At 39.7% G+C, this 26,979-nt stretch overlaps 1 protein-coding gene across 3 annotated transcripts in view; it reads left to right on the top strand.

The window, feature by feature from the left end:
• The first annotated feature begins 233 nt into the window (after window positions 1-233).
• Window positions 234-26,979, top strand: part of TMTC4 (transmembrane O-mannosyltransferase targeting cadherins 4) — a 50,498-nt gene continuing 23,752 nt past the window's right edge. For 2 of the 3 annotated variants that reach the window (XM_062624681.1, XM_062624682.1), the window contains exons 1-7: window positions 234-357; window positions 2,649-2,864; window positions 8,065-8,180; window positions 10,273-10,489; window positions 14,276-14,363; window positions 24,668-24,765; window positions 26,761-26,853. In XM_062624681.1, the coding sequence (XP_062480665.1) occupies window positions 2,703-2,864; window positions 8,065-8,180; window positions 10,273-10,489; window positions 14,276-14,363; window positions 24,668-24,765; window positions 26,761-26,853 (774 nt within the window). In that variant the 5' untranslated portion in view covers window positions 234-357; window positions 2,649-2,702. Of the gene's footprint in view, window positions 358-2,633; window positions 2,865-8,064; window positions 8,181-10,272; window positions 10,490-14,275; window positions 14,364-24,667; window positions 24,766-26,760; window positions 26,854-26,979 lie in introns of those variants that run through there. The other variant, XM_062624684.1, reaches the window with a different exon arrangement.

Below are 26,979 nucleotides of genomic sequence, written 5' to 3'. Positions count from 1 at the left end.
GACCGCCCGTTCCCCTGCCTTTATGCAAGACGGAGACCTCCGGAGCTGGGCGCCCAGCGGGGTGAACAGCTAGCACCGGCCCCGTGGCCACCTCAAATGATCGCCTCACTCCGCTTCCTCAGCCCGGCCTGTTCCGCGTCACCGCCGCCTCCGCCAATGGGAGCGCGGAGCTACGACCGGGGGGCGGGGAGAAGGAGGGGTGGGGTGGCGAGGCAGCCAATGGGGCTCAGAGGATGTTTCCCGGAGGCGAAGCCGCCGCGGCCCCTCCCCCGCGGCCGCTCGGCGGGGGCCGGCTCGCCGGGCGGGACAGTTTTGCACCCGGGTGGCAGATGCGACGCGGGCTCCTTCTTCTTGCAGGTAACACCGTGCGGGGCACATGGTTCGGTCTTGCTGTGTTCTGCCCTGCTCTCCCCTGCCCTGCCCTGCCCAGGGGGGGTTGCCCTTGCCCCTGCCCCGTTTGCTGGCTGGAGCGTTGGTGGAACTGGCCCGGGAGGCGCGGGAGGGGGGAACGACTGAGAGCCGGAGCGGGACGGCACACGGGACACCACATGCGGGGCCGCCGCCAGGACAAAAGGCGAGCGGCGAGTGGGGCAGGGCCGGCGCCGAACTCCCGGCAGGGCTTGTCCGCCCTGCAGCCCTCCCGGGCTGGCTGCATTCCTGGGACGGCCTCAGGTTTGCGGGACTCCGCGCACCTCGGCCGCTGTGACCTGGGCTGGGAGCCTCTCCGTCGGGACGCGCGGTATTGGAGCCGTACTTCCCGCCCCTCATTCCTTCCCCGCCCCCCGCCCCAGGAGTTCTGCTTCGGGATGCGCTCTGTAAGGCCGACTCGGGGTCGCCTTTCCCTGGAGGGGCGGCGGAGCAGTAGCGTGTGAGCCGGCTGGCAGCCGGAGAGCCCTTGGTGCCGCCGCTCGGAGGGGGAGGGTGTGTGTGGCGGCGGGGGGTCGCAGTACCTCGGGGGTGATTAGAGCGCCTAGGCGGTTAACGCGTTGCTGTGCTAAGGGAGCCCTCAGGGACCGGCCTCGTCTGGACTGCGGGGAGAGGACTGGCAGCAGATGGACATCAGCTAAACAGAGCAAGCGTAATGGGAGAAACTTTCAGGGCAGAATTACTTTGGGGTAGATTTAACTATTCTATTTGGGTAGTGGGCATCGGTGGTGTGTCTGTGCGATTACGAGCGATACAATACCCTTCCCTCTGCTTAGCAGTCTTTTATTCTTTGTTTTCTTCAAACTAAGAGCACAAGGGCGAGTTAGTTTGAGGCGGGCTTTCACTCTTGAAGCGGCTGCTCTGCTTCACTCGTCTGAGGAGCTCCATTCACTCTCAGGTTGCTCAGCACCATGTTACTGACTTAATGGGGGAGCGCTGCTGTATAGTCGCCAAAGCGAGAAGGGGCACTGGTGTGTTGGGGAGTACTGCCTGTCCTCCCTGTGCATGTATGTGTACAGAGACGGGGACTATGTGGAGACTGGAATTCAGCGTTGCAAACAGAAAGCTACAAAGCAATTGCTTTATCAGCTCTAATGTTCAGGTCTGTTCAAGAAGCCAAACGGCTGGAGCTTTTTCCTAGATTGTATGAAGACATTAAATGCAGTGTTTTCAGGGTGCAGTGGTTGATTTTTAAAAGCCAGTAAATAAGAAGAAAGTACGAAGCAGGGCTACTGTATGTCCCTGTCATTCTTGGGGCTTATAAGTAAGCAGTTTATATTCTGCCCTCCTTTTACTGCAGTTTTCGATTTATAACCTCTCCCCCTTGGCATTTATAGCAGTACTTGTTAATAAGACCACTCACAATACTTGTACAATAATGAGAAGCAGAGGCAGAATAGCTGTCCAGGCAGAGGACTGGCTTTGGAGCATTGAAAGGAACCCTTCTAAGTAAAGGTGGCTCATGGGTAAACCTCCAGCCTTAGTACCGCCACACTGATGTGCTGTTTGGTTGCACTGGCCTTTGTCGTCTACCTTAACAACCTCATAAGCCCACAAAAACAGCAGTGGAATTTAGCCTATACTGTACTTGTAGCATGCAGAGTGATCTAGTGAACACTGCTTTGGTCTTAATGTATGTGTCTTGTTGTCTTATTGTTTGCATTGTTGGGATTTAGGGCCTAGTCCATTAACTGCTATCTGTATATGTCATATGTCTACCTGTGATGTTTGTATGAATTCCCTGTATGGGCTATATGCAAGACTAAGTCCTTTAATTTGATTAACAGAAGAGAGTTGAGCTCTTTTTGCAATTGATGATGTTTGTTTTTCCACATTCAGAAGGAAATTATAGTGCTTATCATTCTCTTAAGATCTTTATAATGCTCCACAGTGCTCATGATGTCTGTTTGTTATACTAGAAAAGAATAGTAAGAAACAGAAATACAGTGATTTGCTCAGGGTCTTAGAATTTACCTGGGCCGAAGCTTTAGCTTAGAATCTAAGAACATCTTGACTTTATCTCTGTGCCTCAACCATGAGAAACTGTGCCTTTCTTCCACATTCGAAGTACAAAATTATGCTTAAATATGTTCCAGTAATTATGAAATGCACTGAGATGAAAAAAAGGTTGTATGAAACTTCAGTCTCCTAGCTCCACTCTCCATTTTTTTATTTTTTTAATGAAATGCAACTATAACTGCATTTATATGTATTTCTTTCAGATTTGCAACCAACATAATGCTGAAGCTCCCAACTTGGAACAAGCATTTCACAGAATGGCACAAACAGAACCTAATCTGGACCATGGTGTATCATGGTTCATCCTTCCGTCATACTGGGCTAAAATGGTTGTGGCATTAATCTCCTTCCTCTGTTTTGCTAACAGCTATGATGGAGATTTTGTCTTTGATGACTCTGAAGCCATCATCAATAATAAGGTTTGTCTCTCTTCCCCCCCCGCCCCATGCCTTTTGACATAAATGGTCCTAGGAGAAGATGTAATGACAACAGTTGATCTCAGTAGATCCTAGTAAAGAACTTCCTTCTGATATTCCATTTTTTTTTTAACTTCATTTTTCTGTTTTGTTTTATTATGTCTGAGTTTTTTTAAGTAAGCCTTATTTAAGGTTACCAAACAAGGTATGCAGCAGTGCTCTAACAAAAAGCTAGAAGCATAAGTATGCTTAACAAAATGTTATTCCTAAAGCTATCTGAATAACATGACTTGGGTTCTAGTACATAACAAAAGAGTGAACAAATTAAACAGCTTCCTCCCCTCCCTTCTCTAAATGTGCCCCCTTTCATTCTTTTGCAAGTGAGATGCTCTGCTTAACAAGTGTTACCTTCTGAAAGGGAAGGAATTTGTCTGCTTGTTATCTAAGAAAACATTAGCTAGGGTTGCAGCAGATCTGGATGTGATATTTAGTAACACTTATTCGCAGAACACCTGTACATCAAGCCTGCCTATAGACCTAATTTTAGGCTCATTTCTATGTGAGTGGGTGTATGGAGTGGACTTTTCGAACACCTGTTGATGTTAATAGGAGATTTTTTCATTATCTTCTCAGATGAATTAGCCCAATGAATAAACTTACTCTGGTTACAGGGTGCATAATGCATCATTAAGTGATTGTAGGGTGATGAGGTTCTCCAGCTGTGGTTTCTACCATTAAAAAGTTATAGGAGCAAGAAAAACATCTTTTTCTTTTGCTCCTTCCCCCCTTAAAAGTTCCTGTGACACCAGTATTTTTTTTGAAATAGAGGCAGAATATTCTTGTGGTCTGTCTTAAAACTGATCATACATACAATGAACAATCCCTGAAATTAACATGCATTTCGAACAGGCCTCTAGCTGCGTTTTTTTTGATTGTGTGGAGTTGAGTGTCTTCAATTGCTGAGACACTTCTTAGAATCACATGTAGCAGTTAGTGCTCATGAGTGGGTCTTGGCGTTGCAGCTCTTATGCTGTTCTGGAATGTTAAATGCTTGGCAAGAGAAGCACAGGGTAAAAAGAATCACCCTCATCTGCTGGTTCTGTTTTCCTGAAGCCATGGGTTTACAAGGAGGATAATCTGGAAACTCATATAATTAGAAGACTACAATTCACAATTTTTTTCCTTGCACAAGATTTAGAGGCAACTTACTTCAGTGTGCCTTTTAGAATCTCACAGAATCACTGTTTCCTTAGACAAATTTGTATTATGCTTGTTTAAGTCATCCTACCTTGAATTATAAGTGTATGGGGGAAAATACATCTGCCAAATTAGAAATAAATCTCAAGGCATTCTAAGAGAATGCCATAGACACTATTTTTATTCTTTTTAAGAAGCATTATATTTTAAATTACACAGCTCTTGGCAGTGGTTTGTTCTGCAAAGTTTTATTTTGGCCATGATTATAGTATTTTAATTTCCTGAAAGAATGTACAAAACATTGATGTTGAAAAAAGGCAGGTTGTTTTCTTCAAGTGCAATTTCAAACTTTACTTTCAAAATGTTTCAGTTTATCTATGCAACAAAACAACCTGCACCAGGATTATAGCTGTTGGCAATGCTGAGAAATTCAAACAACTGCTTAAATAGATTAACTCATACCTAGTCTGAAAAACTGGGAGGCTTATTCTATTTTTCACAGCAAAATCCTCTATTATTCCCTAGAAATTAAATGAGATTTTTGTGACAGTTATCATTTTAACACAGGGGTCGTATGAATATATGAAAATGCAAAACCCACAAGAAAAATGCAGAGACAGTGAGTTTACCAGCTTAATGGTGAGGAAAAGCATTTAGCAAAGGCACAGTTTATTAAAAGTATAGCCTATTTTATTCCTATTCAATAGGAGAGACAGCAGGTGAAGTAATTTTGTAGATCCACTGACCATTACTATACCAGTATTTTCTTGGGTACCACACAGTGACCTTTTTTGTTAATTTACTAGCTCCCACCAGCTCACCAATCTTCAATTTTTTTATTTTTTATTTTACTTTTTTTAGTGAAAAATACAGTTAGCTGACTTCATGCCTACTGTATTGTGGAACATTCTGTTATTAGATTTATATTGGGGTCCAAGCCTGTTTTCCAGATGCTTTCTTGACATTTTAAGCAGCATTTTCACTGGTACACAATAGTGACTTTTGTCTTTATTTATTTGCTAGCTTGGCAAGGCAAATAGTTGGATTAGGAAGAGTTTCAGACGCATTATAAGCCTTTATATAGAAAACCTGACCTTTCTTCAAGTATTGAACTTTGCTGTCTGTAAGCTGCTGATAATCAAATATTTAGAGATTCTTGGCTGCCTACATTCAGTTCTTAAAGAGAAAATCATATGTAATTTATAAATCTCTGTGTCTCTTAGAGCAAGCCATTCCTGTTTTAGGGTAAGTCTACTAAGTGGGAAAACTAACACAATAAACTTTTTATCACAGAAGTTGGATTCAACAGCAAGATACATGACTGAAGATTTTTTAGGTCATATGGAAGTGTAATCTAATCACTAAGAATTCTGTGTATTCAGCTTTTCCTGCATGCTTCCTATGGAAGACAAAAGAAGGCTGATTCTAGCGGAAAGGGAAATCTAGCCTTTCACATCGCCAGTGTATTTCACATCTCGTTACTGAAGACCATCTGTGACATAGAAGACATACTTCTAAAATTTTAATACAAAAAAAAAATTTTTCATAGTCCCTTTCTTTGGCAAATGTACATAAGGAGCTGTGTTGTTGGTTGGAAAAACCTGAAATCTGAAGCCACAATGATCACTGGCAGTCAGGCCCTGCAGAACACAAAGACTTCAGTATATGCTGGTGTACAACCTTGTCCCAACTTGCCCTTGGAAAAGCAGGCTGTATTGATTTATTGGACTCCTGGTTGAATGCACTCCGGCTCCGAGAGTCAAATTATGACCTTTGGGGTGTATGCATACCAGTAAGGAGTGGGACAGGAATTTGGGTGCCTAAGGCCAAAATTAGTCCTCGGAGAAGAAAGAAATTTGTAGCTATCGCTTGGTAGTAGAAACATCTATGAGAGAGTGAAGAAATTTTGCACCTTGATAATTCTTAAGCTCAAATAGGATCCCCTGTGAGTCTTTCTTAAGGTTTTCCCTGAGAATGCCTTAATTAACAGCTGCAGGATATGACTATGATGTTAGCTCTGCTCTCTTTTCTGTGTATTGATTAGTAGCCTATTAGTGAATGTTTCACTTCATTTGACAATGTGGTAGGATTTTTAACCTACTTCTCCCTCCTATTTTTTTAATCCAGTTGTCCAGTACTGTCCAGATTTGATCAAGTTGGCAGTCCTGGGGTAATGGTTGAAACTGATGATCTTAAAGGTATTTCCAACCTAGATGATTCTATGATTCTGTAAGTGATAGAAATAAATCTCTTCATGGGATTTTTTTTATTTTTGTATGGATGAAAGTCAGAATGTGTTGAGAGAAGCAGGAAAAAAGGAGTTATTTTAAGTTCAGTTTAGCAGCAGCCAGTCATCATGGCCCAGACATTTGGCTATACTAGCAGTTGTATGTGTTCTCTCTTGCCTTGTTAGCAGGCCAATAATGCTATCTAAGGATGAGATGGAAGATACTGGAGACTGCAGGAGGTGCTCAGAATACTGTAGAAGCAAGTGAAATGGTAGCAGCATTTGAGAAGAACTGGAGTTAGTGATCCAGGAGTATTGTAATGTGGGAATCTTGTAAGTAGATGGAGACGTAGGAGGAATAAGCCATTGCACACCAGGCCTTGTAAAATCTTTCATGGGTTTACCAGCCTGGTTTGTCTGCTTGTGTTTGTATTGGCTTGTTCATAGAATGGTTTGGGTTGGAAAGGACCTTAAGATCATCTAGTTACAAGACCCCTGCCATGGGCAGGGATGCCTCACCCTAGACCATGTCGCCCAAGGCTCTCTCCAGCCTGGCCTTGAGCACGGCCAGGGGTGGACCATTCACCACTTCTGTGGGCGGCCTGTTCCAGTGCCTTACCACCCTCATAGTAAAGGACTTTTTCCTTATAGCTAACCTAAATCTCCCCTGTGTAAGTTTTAACACATTACCCCCTGTCCTATTACTACAGTCCCTGATGAAGAGAATCTGCTTTGGTTTGTTGGTTTCCTGAAGAATTTCAGAGGAGAAGGTGGGTGGGGTGTGGAGTAATTCATGATTGATTGAAGGTGTAATACCAACACTCATATGAAAGCTGTTAATTTCCTAGTACAATTTTGTTCTTAGGTTCTGTCTTGAGAGTATTTAACCTGCACATTTTTGCTATAGCATAAATTGTATTTAATTGCCACAACGAAGGAGGATGAGGGGCAAGTAGAAGATGACTAGTTGGAGCTTCTTAGCTTGTCCTCTCGGAAGACAGAAGCAGATGTTGCCAAGGTCCTTTTTTCCTCTCCAAGGTGTATATTTTCCATTCAATAGTCTAGGTTATTTGGATATTTTCATTATCATCATGGCTTTAAGATAAAAGGAAAGAGTAGAGATTTCCTTTGCAGTGTGTTTTTTTTTTTTTAATAGCCCCCTACCCCACCCCAACTTAAAATAATTCATTACTTTTCTGTCTTCTGCTGTTAATATTTTAAAACAGTAGATACTCTGATTCTTGGTTTCATGTGCTAAGAATTTAAGAGATTGGGGGGGGGGGGGGATACTTGAATAGGGTCCTGTGCCATGTAAGGCTTCAAAAAGAGCTAATTGTTGTTTTCTGTCTTTGGTCTCCTTCCTTTCACTAGTACTTGTGCTACTGACACTGGTAGAAACATGGGTATTTGCAGCGGTTTGTAGTTGGACTCCTTCACAAGATAACCTAGGCCTAACATCAAAGGCTTTTTACAAAACTATAACGTGGAAGGTTTTTTTGTGTGTGTCTTGTATCTCAGCTGTTAACCAGGTTATCAGTTGATATGAACACATATAGCTGTACGAAATTTCATGTAGTTATGCCTACTTACAGAATCCAAGCATCTTGGTCTTTATGATGACAGGCATCCAAGATGTGACCTATCAGTAGTGAGCCAAGAAAGCACCTCCTATGTCCATGTTAGCATGAGCTTGTATTGGTTAGAACTTGTTTGTGTTTTAGCTGCCTTGAATAAAACAGAAATGTTAAGAATATGGTAATTTATGATGTTTCCTTTTAGGACCTCAGGGCAGAAACCCCACTTGGTGACCTGTGGCATCATGACTTTTGGGGTAGCAAGCTCAGCAGCAATACCAGTCATAAGTCATATCGACCGCTAACTGTCATAACTTTCAGGTGAGATTTGTCTTTTTTCTCACGGTCTGAATTTTTTTTAACATACACTCACTCAATTGATAATAGGCAGGAGGAAGCAGAAAAAGGGAACGACAAAGTACCTGGAGGGTTATTGCATACCTTTCCGGGATATGGTTTTCCTGTTTGTTAATCTCAATTTGAGTTTTAATTTTCATTTTTTTTTTCCCAAAGTATACATTATTTTGACATTCTGTATTTTACTGTAGCTTTTAGAGGTTGCATCTTATGCTCTTATATACCCTGGTACTAGGGGCAGTATGGGTCAATATGTAGGTCACATCATCAGAGGCCTAAGAGGTGTATATTCCCTTCACTTAGCGATGCTGCCACTTATACTTCTATTGTAGTTTCTGTTTTCTGCCTTCTGGTGACCTGTTAAATGGGGTTTTCTTATAAATAGCATCAATCTACTGTGCCCTTTTGCCACTTGGTCACTGAACAGTCTTCCCACCTCTTCCCTCCCTGATAGTTCATGTTTGTGCCTCAGAATCCTAGTTGGGAAGATGTCTGCCTGTATATATAACTTGCTGGTTTTCTCAAATAACTACGTTTATGAGGATTAGTCGTATAGATGCTTAGCTCATGTTTTTTGCACAGGAATTTGAGCAAGGAGTAAACCATGTAGAAACTGGGCACAGTAATGCAGAAAATCTTTGAGGACTCATCTTAAGGTTCTTTATTTTCCCCATGCAACTCAGTGTTGTGGATGGGGACCTAGCACTGGTTCTGCAGATGTGTCCAGTCTAGGCAGGGACTAAGTGACTGCAGAAGCACTCCCACTCTTAGTCCTCATATTCAAGCAAAAACTTTGACTTTTGAATGCAGTATCAAGCATTTTAAGTACTTGGCACTGTGGGTTTCACTCTCTGTTGGGCTTTCTTCACATTGTCATGAAGGAAAATATGCAAATGAATAGAAAGTGTCAGAGTCTTAAACCCATTAAAGTTTCCAGTGCATTAAATAGCACATGCTTTCCTTTAGTTTCAAGGTCTCTCTGGTATATTGCATCTCTAGTAACATCTTGGTTAGTTTAAAGAGTGAACTGGGATACAGTTATTACTATATCTGAAAATATATATGAGCATGTGAAGATGGTCCGTAAAATGCTATTTTCACAAGTAAGAAATTGGTTTTCTTAATTTTCCCTAAGCTCCAATTTATGTGCATCACATTTATAATAGGTTAGAGTTTTTTAATAGATTTCACATAAGCCAGATGCAGACTGACCAAATGAACTATATAAAATTCCCTATTCACACTAAGTTTCTGTATATCTCACCTACAGATAAAAGTGTGTGGAAAATAACAAGATGTTTCTCCCATTTCTTCTCCCTCTCCATTTTATCAGAGTTCTAATCTTGAACAGGGTTTTGTGACTGAATTTTCACTTACACTTCCTTCTGGTTCTAATACTCATATTAAATCTCTCTGTAACCAATCGCACAGATCAGTTACTAAGATGTGCTAGCTGACTACTTTCTGGATGTATACTGATTGTACCCAGATGGTTTCCACATTGCCGGTCCAAATGCTAGGACATTTTTCAGCCAGAATGTCAGTGGAAATCATAGTCTGAGTTGCATATTAATTTCTTCTTTGTGTGGATTTAATTAAAATAATTTCATCCAGTTAGTTTTGGACATAGTTGCTCTTAAGCGCAAGGGTATCCCCCCCAGTAGATTTGTTTTTTTTCCACAAGGACACTCCTGCATTCCAGCATTGAAGTTATGTTGCTGACCAAAAGTAATTTCTAAGTAACCGTAGGTATGATTAACATAATAGCACTAACATATGTCTTTGGAGAGGATAGATACTATGCTGAATATGGTATCCCATATGAATACCTTTGAGTAAAGATCAGGACATAGTTTCTAGCCAACTGTATTGGCTCGGTGGTAATAACATGCATGCTGGGATTTGGTGGGTTTTTTTCAGCTTTTTTCTTTTGGTGGGGGAAAGGGGAGTTGTGCTACTTAATACGATCTTGCTATGGGATTGTTTTAAGTTTTCTGTTTGCATATCTCTACCCACTGATGTAATTCCTAGCCTTAATGTTCTTGTTTCTGTATAGAATTAATTACCTTTTTGCTGGAGGCTTCTACCCAGTTGGTTTTCATGTCATCAATATAATACTGCATTGTACTATCTCAGTGTTGATGGTTGATGTATTCTCGATATTATTGGGTGGACTGCAATTCAGTAATAAAGGAAGAAGGCTAAACCTGGCTCCAAAGACATCTCTTCTAGCTGCTTTGCTGTTTGCTGTACATCCAGTGCACACCGAATGTGTAAGTAGTGAATAATGAGCTCCAAAGATTTATATCTTAGAAATTCTTGATGATCTTGACTAATTAATTCTGACAGTCTTATACTCTACACATTGCTTTTATATATTCTCAGTACTTCTCTTGGCACACGTCTTATGAGAACCATCAAATGTTATGGTCAGTATGTTCAAAAGATTGTAATTCTACAGGGCTGGACCTTATTGAGGAAGATAAATCATTTAAGTACAGTAACTAAAGAAGGATAGCCCTAAACTACAGTTTCCCTAGTTACTGAATTTCCCTAATTACTTTTCATTTGTATTTGCTTTGATAAAAAAACAAGGAGATACAAAATTGGAGTAGGGGTATTATATGAATTCTGTATATGAGTGTATTAGAATACTGCATCTAGTTTTGAATCCATGCTGCAAGGACAACACTAGGAAAAATTGAGAGGTCTCGGAAGAGCCATGAAAATGATTAAAGGACTGGAAATCATCCCATGTCATGAGAGATCAAACTCCGTGGGTTTATATTTTAATATGAAGGAGAAGATGAAAGGATTTATTTTTTTTTATCACAGTCTGTAATTATGTATGTGAAGAATACAGATTTCATAGTAGTGGGCCCTTTAATAATGCAGACAAAAGAGTAACAATGGCTGAAAGTTAAAGCTGTAAAGATGCAGAATAGAAACATGGCACATGTGTGGCAAAGATCAAAGTTCTTGTGTGGAAATTCTAGTGAACAGGGAGGAGACAGGGTTTTTTTAAAACTCTCTTTTTGCACTCACAGCTAAGAAAATCTAATGGCCTTTATGCCAGTGGGCTTGCTGGATGTGGTCCCTGATTGCTTGATCTTGTAATAATGAATAAATAAAAAATAAAAAAATTGCAATGCAGGAATCATTCCTCTTAGAGTTTGGAAGGACTAAGCTACTAGAAAAAGTACTAACTTTAACTTTGATCTCTGTGCTAGTAATGAACACTGAATCCTCAGTGTACCTTGTATATGTGTGGAACTGATTTTTCATTTATTCACAATATGCTGTGGTTTTGGCTTTTTTTCATTTGCTTTGCACATGATTGATGGGGAAGAGGTTATGGAAAGCTATGCCTCTCAGCTGACTGGGGACTCTGCATGCATTGGAAACCTAGAGATGGTACAAAGTCGGGTATTAGTAATTTGGCACCTTTTTTGGCAGTGTGGCTAACACATTCTGTCAGTCATTCTCTGGTGTTTGCTTGCCTGCAGAATAACTTCTTTGTGAGGGCATGTTGTGCTGGTGTCAGAAGGGCCCCTTGTATTTCTTTTCTCCAAAACCAGTTCTAGATGTCAAAGTGCAGTAAAATGAGTCTTCAGTGCTTTTGATGCTCTGACATGTAAAGAGAAATCTCACTTGAGTCTTAACTTTGTAATAAAACTCCTATTGACTCCTTTATTATTATCCATAATCATCATCTGCATTCCATTTAACTCTAAAAATATATTTAAATCAGCAGGCAAATGTTAGTAAGACCTTGGTCATGTCAAATAAATTACAAGTGAAGTGGTTTGCTTGCATATATGAGGTTTGAAGACTTGTGTATACTTAGCGCAAACCTTGGAAGAAGAGTAAAAAGGTAGGATGCTTATATACCATATGTCTTCTAAGATCCAGGAGTAAACAAAGGCCTCTGATCATTTATGTGGTGAATAATAAATCTTGCTGCACTGAAGCAGTCATCATACTGCTATGGTTCTAGCATGAGTGTGTATCAGGCAGCATCTCCTCAAAAAGCATTCTTCATGATTTTAAATCTGTGAGTTTTAAGTATCATGACATCTTGGTTTTGAAATGAGATGACATATTTTGACATAAAATTGTGAGGAATCTGTCTGCTTGCTGCTTTGGATTTTGGTATATACAGCACAAAACAGACGCATAAAACAGATCTTGAAAAGTTTACAGCTTTCAGTACCTATGTAAGAAAAACAGCTGTCATTTTTCTACCTACATGTAAACACTCTTGTGGTGCAGTCTTCTCTTCTATAAAATGGTTATTCTTTGTAACACTTGAGCGATGGAATACTAAATGAAACACAGACATAAGAATATTCCTGATGCTAATTTAAAACTGTGGGGGGTTTTTTTTGTTTACCTTGTTACCGGGACTACAGACGTGATCCTGCATTTGAGATAACATTGTACTGTTGGAGTCATCTGAGGCCATATGTGTGTTTTTTACCCTCTTAACCTCTTTGTTATAACAAGTTGTCATTTATTTTCAAAATTGTGTCAGTTCACCTTTACTTTTATCTCATTAGCTGAGAGTAGCTCCTGAAACAGAATGACACGTCATTATTTTAAAGCAGTCCACAGCCATTGAGTTAATTCTCTTAGTATCTTTATAAAACAGAAAAAGAAGCAGGGAAGTTAGATGCATGGCTTTGGATAAATTAATAAGTTTCTCTGAACTGCATTTGGGAGTCCAACAGTTTCTCCTTTTACGCTATCAAGTGAAGCTGAGGGTAAAGTAGGGGAGAGTCTCTTCAGTGTATTCGGTCCTACTCTCATGCCTCTGTGCTTCTCTCTCTGATGTTACTCAGTAATAGTTGTTCCGTCAGTTCATACTTGTACAAAAAATGCCCTTCTCATAAGACATGTTAGCAACCAGCTTTAAACAAAATGCAGATACACTTTCTACTTTCCTCTTTCTGTTCCACTCAGAAAATGGGACAACTGGTGTGCTATACAAAAAACAGTTTGTGCTTTTGTCCCTGAAACATCACCTCAAAAAGGACATTAAAAAAAAACCAAACCTGGAAGTCTTCTGCTCTGCATCCAGAAGGCCTCTATATGCATTTTCTCCTGTAAACATGGAACCCAGTACTCCAGGAAGTAGAGCCAGACTAAAATGTAAGGGGTATTTTCCATGATCCTTGCTCTGGGTGTATGTTCTAGTGAGGTCCCAGCATCAGGGCCTATACTGTCCCTTGCCAGCCCCATGTTATGATTTCCACAAAAAGTTCATCATGTATCTGACACTTGTAATTGAGGAATGAAGATCCAAAAATATGTCATGCTGTGTCTCAGCAAGTTACTGTGAATACAGTTTAAGGGCTTGAACCAAAGCTTGGTGATGGCCCTGAGAATGCCCTTGATTTAAATAGATTGGCACAGATCAGGAGTATGGAGGTCCCAGAATGTGCTTCTCATTTTCTTTTGCATTAGTACAGCTTCTGTTACAAGATGTATTTGAAGGTATCTTTAATGCAATCAGTTAATAGAACACAAAAAGCTGTCAGAGGGGAGATTTTTTTTTTCCTGATTCTGCAGGCTAGAAGCTATTTATCTATTCTGAATGTTCAGACTGCACTTCGATGGCTGGCTTGTCTTCTGAAAGTGGACAGTCTTAATTTGCATTTCAGCAGAGCTGCTGATTTCACTGGGGTTCAGGATTTTTGTTAAAAATTCTACTGAAAGGCAACATGATCCAAAAAAACCCAGATGGAATGGAGCATTTTTTTCCAGTGAGGTCCTTCTTTATTTCTTAAAACAGCAAATTTTCATAAATTAAAGCCAAACCATTCACTTAGTTGATACTAAGCAATACCCAATCAAAATCAGGATGTGGCTTACAAAAGTGTGTATCACTTATCCAGTAAACCAGTGTAAAAAAAGGAAAAAAAAAAAGTAAAGTGATGTAGCAATATTATTTTATACATTTCACTTGGTATGTGTGTATACCTTTATCTCAGGTTTTCTAAGAATAAAATCTGGTAATCTGAAACTTTTCTCTCTTTTTTTTTTTTTTTTTTTTTAAGGTTGCTGGGATTGTTGGCAGAGCAGACCTCCTGTGTGCCCTCTTCTTTTTGTTGTCATTCCTTGGCTACTGTAAAGCATTTAGAGAAAGTAAGCATTCTGTTTGCCCCTTAAATTTTACATTGTGTATATTTTCTTTTATACTTTTCAGTGAAATACAGCAAAACTAAAAGTGTCAGCTTGATGTGGTTTGAATTTATTAATGTTTATACCCTCATAAAATATTAAAAACAACCAACCAACCAAACGTGCTTTAGCAGGTATTTATTGTTAGAAGAGCTGGAAGGGTTGCTGTTCCTAATTCTCGTTAAACACTAAGAATTTATTTTAAGAAAAGTCTGGTTTATAATAGGCTTATCTGTTAAATGTTTTATTGTTTAGAAGCATAAAGAAATATTTTAATAAGCATTTTGAAAGAAATGAAACCTATGAATGTAAATTCTTAAATATTTTAGTACACTTTATGCCATTATGTTGGGATGGCTTAAATGGAAATGATCTTTAGGAACCTTAATTGTATTTTTAGTGAATTGTACAGAATTATTCATATGAGTAACCCTTCTAAATTCCTGGAATATGCAAGTGCTGTCATATACATACTGAATATAGTGTTACTCAGAGATTTTGTAAGACAGCTCTATTTAACATGAACAGTTCCATTGTAGATATTCTTTCAAGTGAGCTTTTAGATCCGTTGTATTATTTGATCCGAATGCAGGTTGGCAGTTCAGATACAGTTGTGGAAAAATTATCTTGGCACGCTGGTAAATAAGCACACAATAATACATGAATGCATGATTATGAAAAACTGTACAGGACATGCAATCTGCTCTCTGAATGCGCCCTGCCACAGGAATTATGAGGATCATTTGGTGAAGCTCCTGTGAGGAGCTGTGTTGTGAAAAGCTTGTATAATACCAGTTCAATAGGCATGGCCTGTAACATTTAACCGGAGTTGGCAGTATATTACAGAGGTACCTGAGCTGGCTTTAGGTGATCTAACTTTACAACATAGTCATGGCATCATAGAGCTTAGAGTAGGCTGAGGCGGGGGGCAGGTTAGTCCACAGTGAGCTCTTAAGATGCTGTGAGTAGCTCCTGCTGCTTGTATTTAGATGTTTTGGAACTTTTTTTATGATTTCTGATATCAAGTTTAACTTAAATATTACCACTTCAAATTATATTTATAGTGATTCCTGTTCACTTTTGCTTTTTTTCTCCCTTTCGAGTAGGTTTCGGTTTTTTCAACTGAGATAATTTCTTGATGAAAATTGGCCTTGGGATCTTGTTCGCTCATTTGTTCTTTTCCCACCTATTTTACTAGGTATGGTTGTGCTTTGGTATTTGTTCTGTTAATGCTGGAGTAAATTAGACAAAGCAATATACTGGCAATGTGCTCTCCGGTTTGCTGGTACAGGTAGACCTGTATGGCGGGCGTAATAATTTTTGCATTAACTCAAGAGCCAAATTCTTAGGACTACCTTGGAGAGTTTCATATAGGACTTTCATATAGGATTTTGTTACGGAGGACACCTCAAGAATGATTTAAGAATGTGATGTGTACTCTCATTAGGAATATTCTGAGTGCTTGTACAACTTGTGAAGGCCATTTGGATACCTTTTAGAAGTCTGTGTAATTTTAGTAGTATTCTTATACTGAAATTCTTGTAATTGATACAGAAGAAGGAAAATGTCATGAAGAGAAGATATTAAGCAGCACTTACTATTTTTTACTGGACATTACATCATAATAGGGTCAGAGCTGTGTCACTTAAGCATATTTAAATCTAGTTTTGCCAAGGAAAACTGCAGTCTCCCAGCATAGTTGTGTCTTTTCTCTTTCAGATCAATGTTCAGTATTTACTGTCACATTCACTGCCTGATTTTCCTTTGGCAACTTTTTAAAAAAACATACTTTCTTTGTACTTAAGAATTTGTATCAAAGTTAAATACTTGAGTCTCTTCCAACAGTTACCTCATTTTGGGTAGCCTGGTGACAATTTAATGTTCTTGCGGATACTGTCTGGCATGTCCTAAACAAAAGAATGAAAAGTTATTTCCAGCACAACTAAGTTCTTTAGCAGATCTTGCATAGAGCCTGAAGGGAGGAGCCCGAGCTTCAGAGTATCTCTTTCCTCTGAATCTTACATGAGTTGATGCAGGCTGATGAGCCGTGTGCCAAAATCCAGACATTTCAGAGTCAGAGTTTCAGGCCAGAATGGTTCTGGTCTAAAAACTGATTTTGGAATGCCTTGGTGGGATTCATTGTTCATCCTGGATGTGCCTTGCTGTGAAAATCATTCATTTGTAAATAGAAGGGTGGGTGAGATAAAATAGAATAGTCTATGTCAGTTGGAAAGGACCTGTAACAATCATCTCATCCAACTGCCTGACCACTTCAGGGCTGACTGGAAGTTAAAAGCATGTTACTAAGGGCATTTCCCAAATGCCCCTTGAACACTGACAGGCTTGGGGCATCGACCACCTCTCTAGGAAGCCTGTTCTAGTGTCTGACCGCCCTTTTGGTACAGAAATGGTTCTTCATGTCCAGTCTAAACATCCCTTCACACAGCTTTGAACCATTCCCACACATCCTGTCACTGGGTACCAGGGAGAAGAGATCAGCTTCTCTCCATCTCCACTTTTCCTCCTCAGGCAGCTGTAGAGAGCATTCAGGTGAATCCTCAGCCTCCTTTCTCCAGACTAGACAAGCCTGTGAGGTCCTTAGCTGCTCCTTATAGGACATTCCTTCCAATCAGGAGCTCTAGATTCTTTTCTGCAGAGCTGCTCCCTAGGCAGGCCCCAGCCTGGACTGTTGCATATTTCTGTCTTTGATTTTCATGAGTCTTCTATCAGCCCATTTCTCTAGCTTGTCATGGTTCCTCCAAATGGCAATCCTATTCTCCACTGTACCCATAATAATTACTGCAGGTTTGCTCTTACTGATGAACTTTGAGGAAGTGTCAGAGTAAAACTAACATTGAAAAGCCTGAGTTGATACTACTGATATGTTTGTGTCCTCAGTAACAAGCACTGTTTTGTCACCAGCAGCATCCTAACGCTACTATCAGACAAATAGATTATGTAAGTCTTCCATGAAGAACCTGACTATTCTTGCTGCGCAAGGCAATGTGAGACTTGTGTACAGCTGTGTTGCAGAAGTCTGTTTCAGTAGCGTAGATGTAGTTGTTGAACTGTCATTCTCGTCCTTCTCTAAAGGAGACAAAAGTCGTGGAAGAGAGACTGGTTAGTGCTTGTTTTCACCTGATATCTCGGTGAATGAATCTGAGATTTATTTTTTTATTATTATTTGTTTGGAGTAAGGACTCGTCTCTTGAGGAGGATTTGGGTACCTGTGGAGAAAGAATATATCATTCTGAAAACAATCAGGAGGTCAGAGAAGTATTGGTGTCAGCCTGCGAAACTTCCAAAGGCAAATAATGCTTTTTGTGAAGCTCAAGATATACTACAGCTTGTTTGCCTGACGTAGTGTGTTGTTTTGGTGGAATTTGGGGTAGACAGTTTCTTTTAGTCAAAATCTGTGGCATTATTCTTTTTCTTTTTTAAGGATAAGCATTTAACACACTATGTGTTAAATTATGTCTTGCTTAATTTCTAAGGCACTGTTATTTTCTCCAATATACAGTTTCTGATGTTACCATCTTTGATAGGATATCATTTATATTTGCAAGGAACTAATCTGTTGTTCTCATTCTGTCCTGCTGTTTTAAAACACAGCTGTGGGGACAAATCCACTGCATAGGCTTTGGAGGCAGCAAGAGCTGACAACTGTTTAGGTATGTTCTGAAGGAAATTGTGGGTTATTAACTTTGAATTTTAATGCAGCTTCTCTGGGAATTCATAAGGCAATTTAAAATTGCTCTAGTATTCATTTTGCCTTCCTTTGTCTTCAGCTTTGACAGTGATCCAGTTGCATGTATTTGCCATCTGCATTGGTGATCTCTGAGTGATGTAAAAGGAGGAGTTCATGATTTGCTTCATGTGAATAATATTAGCCAGGATATTAAATAGGGGATCAACTGCTTGCTCATGTGCTATGACTTCTAAAAAATACTTTGTTCTGTTTGTGTGTTTGTTTTGTTCTGTTCTATGTAGTTGTCTGTTAAGCATCTACTAGTTCATTGCTAATTTAATAAAGCATGTGAAGTAGACTGTAGTGATGAGTGTTGTGAATATTGGAGTTCTGTATTATGGAGGTTTTCCTACAGATTAAAAATGGTTTAAGTCTCCTGTATGAAAGATATTATTATTGCGGGGAGTTTGTTAGCTATTTCACGATTGGTCAACAGGTATTTACTATTATTAAACATGATTTTTCATCTGTGTGCTCTACTATTTATATTTGAACACACTGGAAGGCAGTAGTTATCTGTGGAAAAACTAGACTTTCAGAGGAGTAAGTGCTTTCAGAGAATGAATTACTGAAGATGGTGACTACTTAAATTATTTTGATGGGCAGAGCAGAAACAAAACCCTTTTTTTGTAGAATTAGTGCTAACTTTTGTTTGTCCCAGATGGTGTAATTCAGGGATAGACTATGCCCTTACTGTAGCCTATGTGTAATGAGTTTGAGTTGCTTGGATATGTTTAGGAATGGCGTTTGGTAATGTAATTTCATTATTAAGTAAAATGCTGAGCTGCGGTAGAATATGTATTTGGAGACACACAGGAGATCTCAGGCTTAAGTCAATTCTAACAGTGTATTCTTATATGGTCTTTTAAGACTAGATAATTCTTCCTCCTTTGCTTAGCAATTCACAAGCAGGCAATTCTTAGAACTTGGTTACATGAGTATTTCTAATAGTTTAGTTGGAAGATGCCATCCCCTTAGGCAAAGTATGTTAATGGATTATACAAGCATTTGATGTATTTCAGTTAAACATTTCTGCAGGAGCTCAACATGACTTACTTTGCTTCGACTTTCAAAAGAGCAGGTGCTTTCACAGAACTGGTTACAGGGTTTCACCTGAAAATGGTGACTACTTAAACTGTTCCAAGCTGTCACCTGGCTGAGCCTTAAGATGCTCAATTAGCTTTGAAGAAGGGGATGCAGAATGCCTCAATGTTTGAATTGGTAATGATCGTTTGGGATATTGTTATATTGACTTAAAAGTAAGACTGATCTTGGCACTCTAAATGGAGTATTTTCTTCATATCTGTAACTTTGAAGAAATTTGTTTTCATTTGACTTGTGGATTTAGAAATCTGCAAGATAAGGTCTCTCAAAATAGAATTAGCATTAGGAAGACAGAGTTGAGGTGTATCATCAATAGGCTCCTCATAAATTAAGGATTAGTCAGTTCCACACTGTAAAAAATTTTGTGTATGCTCTAGGAATGCTTATACTGGAGTCTGGCAGCCTACCTAGAGGAGCCCTCATGGCTTGTTTCTAGTTTCTATGGGTATTTCGCAGTATCACAGTATCACAGTATGCTAGAGATTGGAAGGGACCTCAAAAGATCATCTAGTCCAATCCCCCTGCCGGAGCAGGAACACCTAGATAATGTTACACAGGAATGTGTCCAGGCAGGTTTTGAATGTCTCCAGGGAAGGAGACTCCACAACCTCCCTGGGCAGCCTGTTCATTTCATTGAATCCCCTCAACTTTCAGATTAAAGTCCTCCTGAAGAAGGGACTGTGTGAGCAATGCTTTTTGGTTTTGTATAGGAACAGTTTATTTCTATAGTTTTTTGGGTGTTTTTTTTTTTTTTAAAAAAAAGGCAAGTACTCTGTTTCTTTGGCATGGTTACTATTTTGTCCATCTGTTAGAGTGGCACAGTGCCCACTCACAATATGGTGTACCAGTTTCAACCAGGCATAGGTGCCAATGAAAGATTGGTTTCGTTTTCTGACACAACATTCTTCTGGTGGGGAGCAGCACTGTATTAGGGGAATGTGCTTTGTTAGACTCATTACTCCTGTTGGCATGTGTGTATCTCATAATAATTAGCACTTATTCAGTGCTATACATTTTCAAATCACTGTTAAAAAAAAAAAAAGGAAGGCATTGCTGGATTATGGTCTTTTGTATCTATTTTTCTAGCCTAGTTTACTGAGATTTCTGTAAACTGGGGTGGGGGAGGGAGTGCTGTGTGCACTGACTCAGGAGCAATCACAAGATAAAACGTTTCATAATTGAAATTCTTTCTCTTTGAAGTTTAATCACTGATAAATTTTCATAGTATTACAACTATATGTATGACTTTATTGACCTTTTGAGGCTGCAAAAGAAAGCAAAGACAGATTATGGTTTTCAGAAGGAGATCTAGATCACAAAATCACAGAATGTTGGAAAGGGACCAACAAGGTTGGAAGGGACCTCAAGGTCACCTGAGCTGACCTGCTCAAACAGGTCACCTAAAGCCGGTTGTACGTGACCATGTCCAGACAGCTTCTGAATATCTCCAAGGATGGAGATACCATAACCTCTCTGGGCAACTTGTGCCAGTGCTTGGTCACCCTCTGAGTAAAAAGGCTTTTCCTGATGTTCAGACAGCACCTCTTGTGCGTCAGTATCAAAGAGCCATAGAATGGTTAGGGTTAGAAAGTCTTAAGATCATCTTGTTCCACCCCCCGTGCCATGGGCAGGGACACTTTCCACTAGACCATGTTTCCCAAAGCTCTGTCCAGTTTGGCCTTGAACACTGCCAGGGATGGCGCATTCACAGCTTCCTTGGACAGCCTGTTCCAGCCTCACCACCCTGACAATAAAGAATTTCTTCCTTCTATTCAGCCTGACTCTCCCCTGTTTAAGTTTGAGCCCAGTTTATGCTTATTTTCTCTGGTCCTGTCACTGGGCCCCACTGAAAACAGCCTGGCTCTGTCCTCTTTGCACCCTCCCTTCAGGTATTTATGTACATTGATGAGATCACCCTCAGCCTTCTCCAGCCTGAACAGTCCCAGCTCACAGCCTTTTCCCACAGGGGATGTGCTCCAGTGTCTTCGTCATCTTACTGGCCCTTTGTTGGACTTACTCCAGTATGTCCATGGCTGTCATGTACTGGGGAGCCCAGAACTGGACACACTACTCCAGGTGTGGCCTCACCAGTGCTAAGCAGAGGGGAAGGAGCCTCTCCCTTGGCCTATTGGCAAGGTTTTGTCTAATGTAGCCCAGGATACCATTAGTCCTCTTTCCTGCAAGGGCACATTGCTGACTCATGTTCAATCAGTATGGTGTGCACCAGGATTCTCATGTCCTTTTCTGCCAAGGGCTTTCCAGCTGGGTGATCCCCAGCATGTATGGTGCCTGGAGTTGTTCCTCTCTAGGTGCAGGATTTTGCAATTCTCCTTGTTGAATTTGATGAGGTTACTGCTAGCCCATTTCTCCAATCTGTCGAGGTCCCTCTGGGTGGCAGCATGATCCTCTGCTCTGTCAGTCACTCCTTCCAGTTTTGTGTCACACGTAAACTTGCTGAGGCTTCACAAACCTGTATGTCTTTGGTAAACAGTTAATCATATCCTTTTATGTCTTAGAGGTTCACCTAAAAATAGTTTGTCTCACTTGGATTTTCTTCTGGCTAATTTTGACTAGTCAGCTTACTTTTTTGTTTCTTTAGCTTATCCTTTTGTAGCTCTTCTTTAAAAGTAGGCATGTTGGCATTGTTTTATTTGAAGCTTCTGGATTATCATGTGTTCTTCATGATTTCTCAGAGGTAACAGTAGAGATTACTCTGGGTTGCACAGGACCTGTTGGAGGGAATTAACCAATCGTTGTAAGTTAAAATAGATAAACTTCTCTATAAAATCTTATAGTTCACTATTGTTGCTTTTTGTTCTTGCTCCCTATCTTCTAGTGGCGTGCTTACTGTCTGGTTGCAGCTGACCTCATTGTGAAAAAAAGGAAGCAAAAAGGCACAGAACACTTCTGTTTTCTTGGCACTGTCCATTTACTTTCCCACTGACTGTTGGAATAACTCCTTCCTTGTTGCGGCTCTTCTTACAAATATATCTAAGGAATTGTGGGTTTTGTTCTTTACGTACATTACCTTTTCTCATTTTATGATGTGAGCCTTCTGAGTTTGTTTCTCTGTGTGTGCTGCTGTTACGCTTGTTCGTGATAACTTGACCCAGTTCCTTTTTTCCTATTACTCTTTAACATTTTGAATCATCAAAGCATTTGTGAATCACCAGCTGGTCTCTTACTATATATACTTCCCACTGTCTTATATGTTAAGATCATTTGTATTTGTGTACTGAAAACTGCTTCTCTGAGAAGTGCTTAGTTGCTCTGACTTACTTTCCACCAGAATTTGATTCTGGGAAGAAGAGATCTCTCAGTAGAAGAAAGCATACTTCAGTGAACTCAGTGAAGTTCATTGGGTTTGTTCACTGTTCTCCTTTTTACACTTACCAAGATTGGCTGATTGTCAATTTGTGAATACAGTCAATTACTTTGCCTTCCATCTTTGCATTCTATGTGGAGAGTTTATTTCTACATTAAACAAACAAACAAACCTACCAAGCAAACAAACAAAAAACCCACTTAATCTCAAGAACTGGCTGAACAGTCTGTTGTACTGCAGAATCTGAAGAGCTCCTTCAAGGATGTATTTAGGACGGGTTCCTTTTATTCTTAGCAGTACTCTTAGGACGAATTTTGAACCCCCTTCCCCTATGAACTCCAATCCAACCCTCATTGTTTAGTATAACTCATGTGAGGTGGAGTTTCCCCATTACTTTTTTTTTTTTTAGTTGCAGTGTTTCTTTACTTCAGTCATTATGTACTTTGTATTTCCATGTTTTGTACTGGTGGTGTTGAGATCATATGACTTCTTTCCTTTAGTGGGTTTCTTTTACCTTTATAACATCTGCACCTCTGATGTTAAGTGTGAGGATATAATTTGGAGTGGAGGGAGAAGGAACAAATGCCTGCTGGGTGTTGCAGTGATGAATCTCGAACATCTTAATACTCGCACTGTTGAAGCTTTAAGTCTTAAATAAGAAAGGAGTGCTAGAAGCAACCTCAAACCTGTTTTTCTACACATTTTTGTGAAAAGTTCTGCTCTCTGCCACAAAAAAAGTAGTTTGCCTCAAATGAGAGAGGAGACCGATGTCAGCAGATCCTTTTCACGCACGCTTGTGGTTATGGTTTGTATCTGACCAAACAACACCTGAGCTAGTATACTAGTTTCCCTTTATAATCAGTGAAGAGTCAGCTACTTCTCTGAAAGGTGGACCACTGCATTTAATTAGGTAACTTAATCCCTAAAGGTGTCCCCTTCTCTCAACCAGTGAGAAAGAAATCCTAGTATACTAGCTTAGGTGTAGGTACCTACTTCTGTCATTCACCCTTCCCATAGACCATTATTGCAGTTCTTTTTAAGTACTGAGGTCAAACCTGCATTAGCAGTAGGAAAGAACTGCTCTAGAGATCAGGGAAAGTAGGAAAGGGATCCAGTTAGTGAATGTAAAGTTCAACTTTATTTTTTCACGTGCCAAGTCAAAGATTGGTTCTTGTGATGCCCGTAGAGCCCATGTTGCTTGAACCAAGAAGCTGCCTCTGAAGGAGCAGAGCACTTCCCTCTGTTGCTTGCACCTGTGGAGTAGAGGTTGTGACAGATATGTTTTTATGTGAAGTATCCATGTACTCTGTGTGTGATAATACCTTGGCTGAAGTAGGGCTTATTGTTATATTAATCTCAGAAATGCCTGCTTGTAGTACCCAAAATTAGCTACATGGTGCAGTCTTTAAAGACTCTTTCTTTGAGCAGAAGCTGTACTCTTGATCTCTTAACCCCAGCGTTCCTCACCCTGCTGTAAAACTGCTTCCTGAATGCAAGAACTAACTGCTTCTTTGCTCAGATGCTGAAATTTTTGAGCTCCATGGCATTCCATTGCAGTGCTAATGAAATGACATGAGGTACTTGCTAAATGCAGCAGCCCTGGAGAAGCAGCTCATTGTGCCTTTGTAGATAAGACTACGGTTAAAACAGTGCATGTGTGACACTTCATGTGTAACTATGAGAAAGAATTTCTTCTTATTATGGTGCCTTGGAAGAGAGTGGCCGGTAATGATACAGCTCTTGCTTAGGATGATAAATGTGTTTAAATATTGGGAATTAACCTTTGCAGATGATGAATTGTGGAAACTATGTGAAGCTTCTGCCATTCTAATTAATCTGCCTAAAACATCTAGCAAATAGGGAGATTTCTGATGTCTCTGAGAATAGAAAATGACTGAAATAAAGGGACAAATGCCAGCCTATTGCAAGAGGTGCCCTATGCTTTTTAAGTCTATGCATCCAGATCTTGACTGACAGAAAAGACTGTGAGATTACATGCTGTATGTTTTTTAAATTCTAATTTTAATTTAGATTTCTAACTTTACCTTTAAATGTAAAAACCTAATACTGTGGCATGCTTTATTTTGACAGATAAGGAAGGACATAATTTTTCTATATTCTGGGTGTTGGTGAGTGTTATCCTAGGCGCGATAGCCATGCTGTGTAAAGAACAAGGAATTACAATACTGGTAAGAATCCTCTTATTGACTGAATTTTGACCTCAGCATCTGTCAAGTGCAGTTGTAAAGCCTATAAGGATGAACGCTTTCCACAGCTCATCGTATGCACACCTTTTTGTTCTGTTCAGAAAGCTAATTAATGTCGACAGAAAGCATTATTCTGGTAGATCTGTCTTGTGTCCCTGCCAATCTGTTGGAATTCTTCCTTTTATCTTTTGTAAGCAGGTTGCATATATCTCTTCATTGTTTTGCAAAATTTAAAAATATACAGTGTTAGTTTTAATGCATATAATGTCCATTGGTCTTGGTTTTGAATGTAATTTTTGAGATAGGCCTACAAACCTCTTGTTGAAGGTTTATGAACAATGATATAACTGAGGAGAGCATTTTTAAAAGCTCCACCCTCTTACTTTTGTGAACAATGTAACTGGAAGGATACCCATTGTTTATACATTTCTAATATTGAATCTCTTCCTAATGTCCCTTATTTAAGGATCTGCCTGTCCAAACAGATACAGTTACTGTCCATTTTCATTGTGCTCTTGGTTTTTATTACTTCAGTGAAGACGTTCTTTTTTGAGTGATCAAATAATCTACCTGAAATGCTACACCAGTGATTTTTGCATTTTGTATAGGTAGGTCTCTATAGGTAAATTCAATTTATAGCTTTAACTGGCATAACGCAACAGAATCGGAAGAATTCTTTGCAGCAAGGATCTTCTTTCTAACAAAAAAGGAAGAAATAATCACAGAAAACTTCTTGCCTTAGGACATTATTTTTTAGTAGATATTTTTAGGTTGATATATTATTCGGAGATGTCTGTAAGCAAAACATAAGGAATTATCTTAAAACGTGGTGCAATTATTTCCTTTAGTGGTATGAAGTAATTATTTGCACTAGCAGACACAGAAATGTTACTGGATCTGGGTATTTTATTTGTTTGTCTTGCATTGCTAGGATAATCATATTTATTGTTGTGCTGAGGGCACAGGTCAGAGGGTGAAAGGATGAATCACACATTAAAAAGATTGCCTGTAGGCTGAATGTATTTTTCAGCAGGATTCTTCCCTTCCTATCTCCATGCTAGTGAACCAAAACCCTTTTAACTGCCAGGTGGCCTGTCTAAAAGGAACCACACCATACTCTAACCTCTCTTCTGTCTTCTTCCTTTAACTGCTAGAAAGAGACTTGAGGCCTCCTAGTGTACTAACTCTTTGCCTCACTTAGAACTATTTTGCTGTGTTTTTATCCATTTAGTCTTTAGAAAGTTGAGATGATTTTCAAAGTTATTAGGGTATAGGCTAAATATTCAAGAATTGTCAAGGCTGGTGATCACTGAAACGCTGAAAAAACGTGGGAAAATGTTAAACTTGGATTTTATTGGTCACCTCAACAGAATTACCCCTGAATAATTTTTTTTTTTTTTTTTGCTTGCGTACGTGGGGGCAGTATCTGCAAGTGGAGTCCTGCAAAACACCAAATATGGTCTAGTTTTTAGTGTAATTTCAGGAAAAGCAATCCTGGTACCTCTGTTAAATCTTTCAGAGCCTTTTTGGTGAGAATTTATGTACCCTTTAAAAATAGTATTTCTGAAACCTGACAGTCAAGAGATACCATGCTGCACAGCAAAAAATATGTAGAAAGCTTAAAGAAACTCCACCTTACTAACAGAAGCCTTACTTTTGACTGCAGCATTTATGCTGCAGAACATTTAGGAAAGGAGAATACTGTTGTGACTGTGTGTATGGGGTCTAGCTTCCTGGTACATGGCATTCCCTGAAGTGTTATTCCATGTAACAGGAGAAACCCCATTACAGTTACATGATATTCTACTCATCTGAGCTCAGGTTTTTAATTTACCATTTTGCTATCATTACTACGAATGTATCTCTCTACTTATTTGGAATCAGAATTAAGATGCTCAACAACTCATGGTAGAAGTGAAATATAAGACGTGGTCAGCTGCTCCATCTTATGCTCTTATTTTTCTTCTTGTTGCTTAGGGCTTGAATGCAGTGTTTGATGCACTGGTGATTAACAAGCTAAATGTTTTGGAGCTTATTCAAAGGTTACTACATAAGAACAAGCCATTGGAGGTGAGTCCTTAGAGGTTTTGTTCACTCTGTCCATTCAGACAGTCATGTACTAAAAGGGAAACAACTTCTGACAGTTTTGTGGTTGCTGAGAACTTTAAAAAAGGTATTTTCAGTCAGTCTGTGCTA

The sequence above is a fragment of the Pezoporus occidentalis genome, unplaced genomic scaffold, assembly GCF_034315485.1.
Source record: "Pezoporus occidentalis ecotype Australia unplaced genomic scaffold, CSIRO_AGI_Poc_V1 ctg27, whole genome shotgun sequence".
NCBI classification, from domain to species: domain Eukaryota; kingdom Metazoa; phylum Chordata; class Aves; order Psittaciformes; family Psittacidae; genus Pezoporus; species Pezoporus occidentalis.
This window is presented reverse-complemented; position numbering and strand designations above follow the sequence as displayed.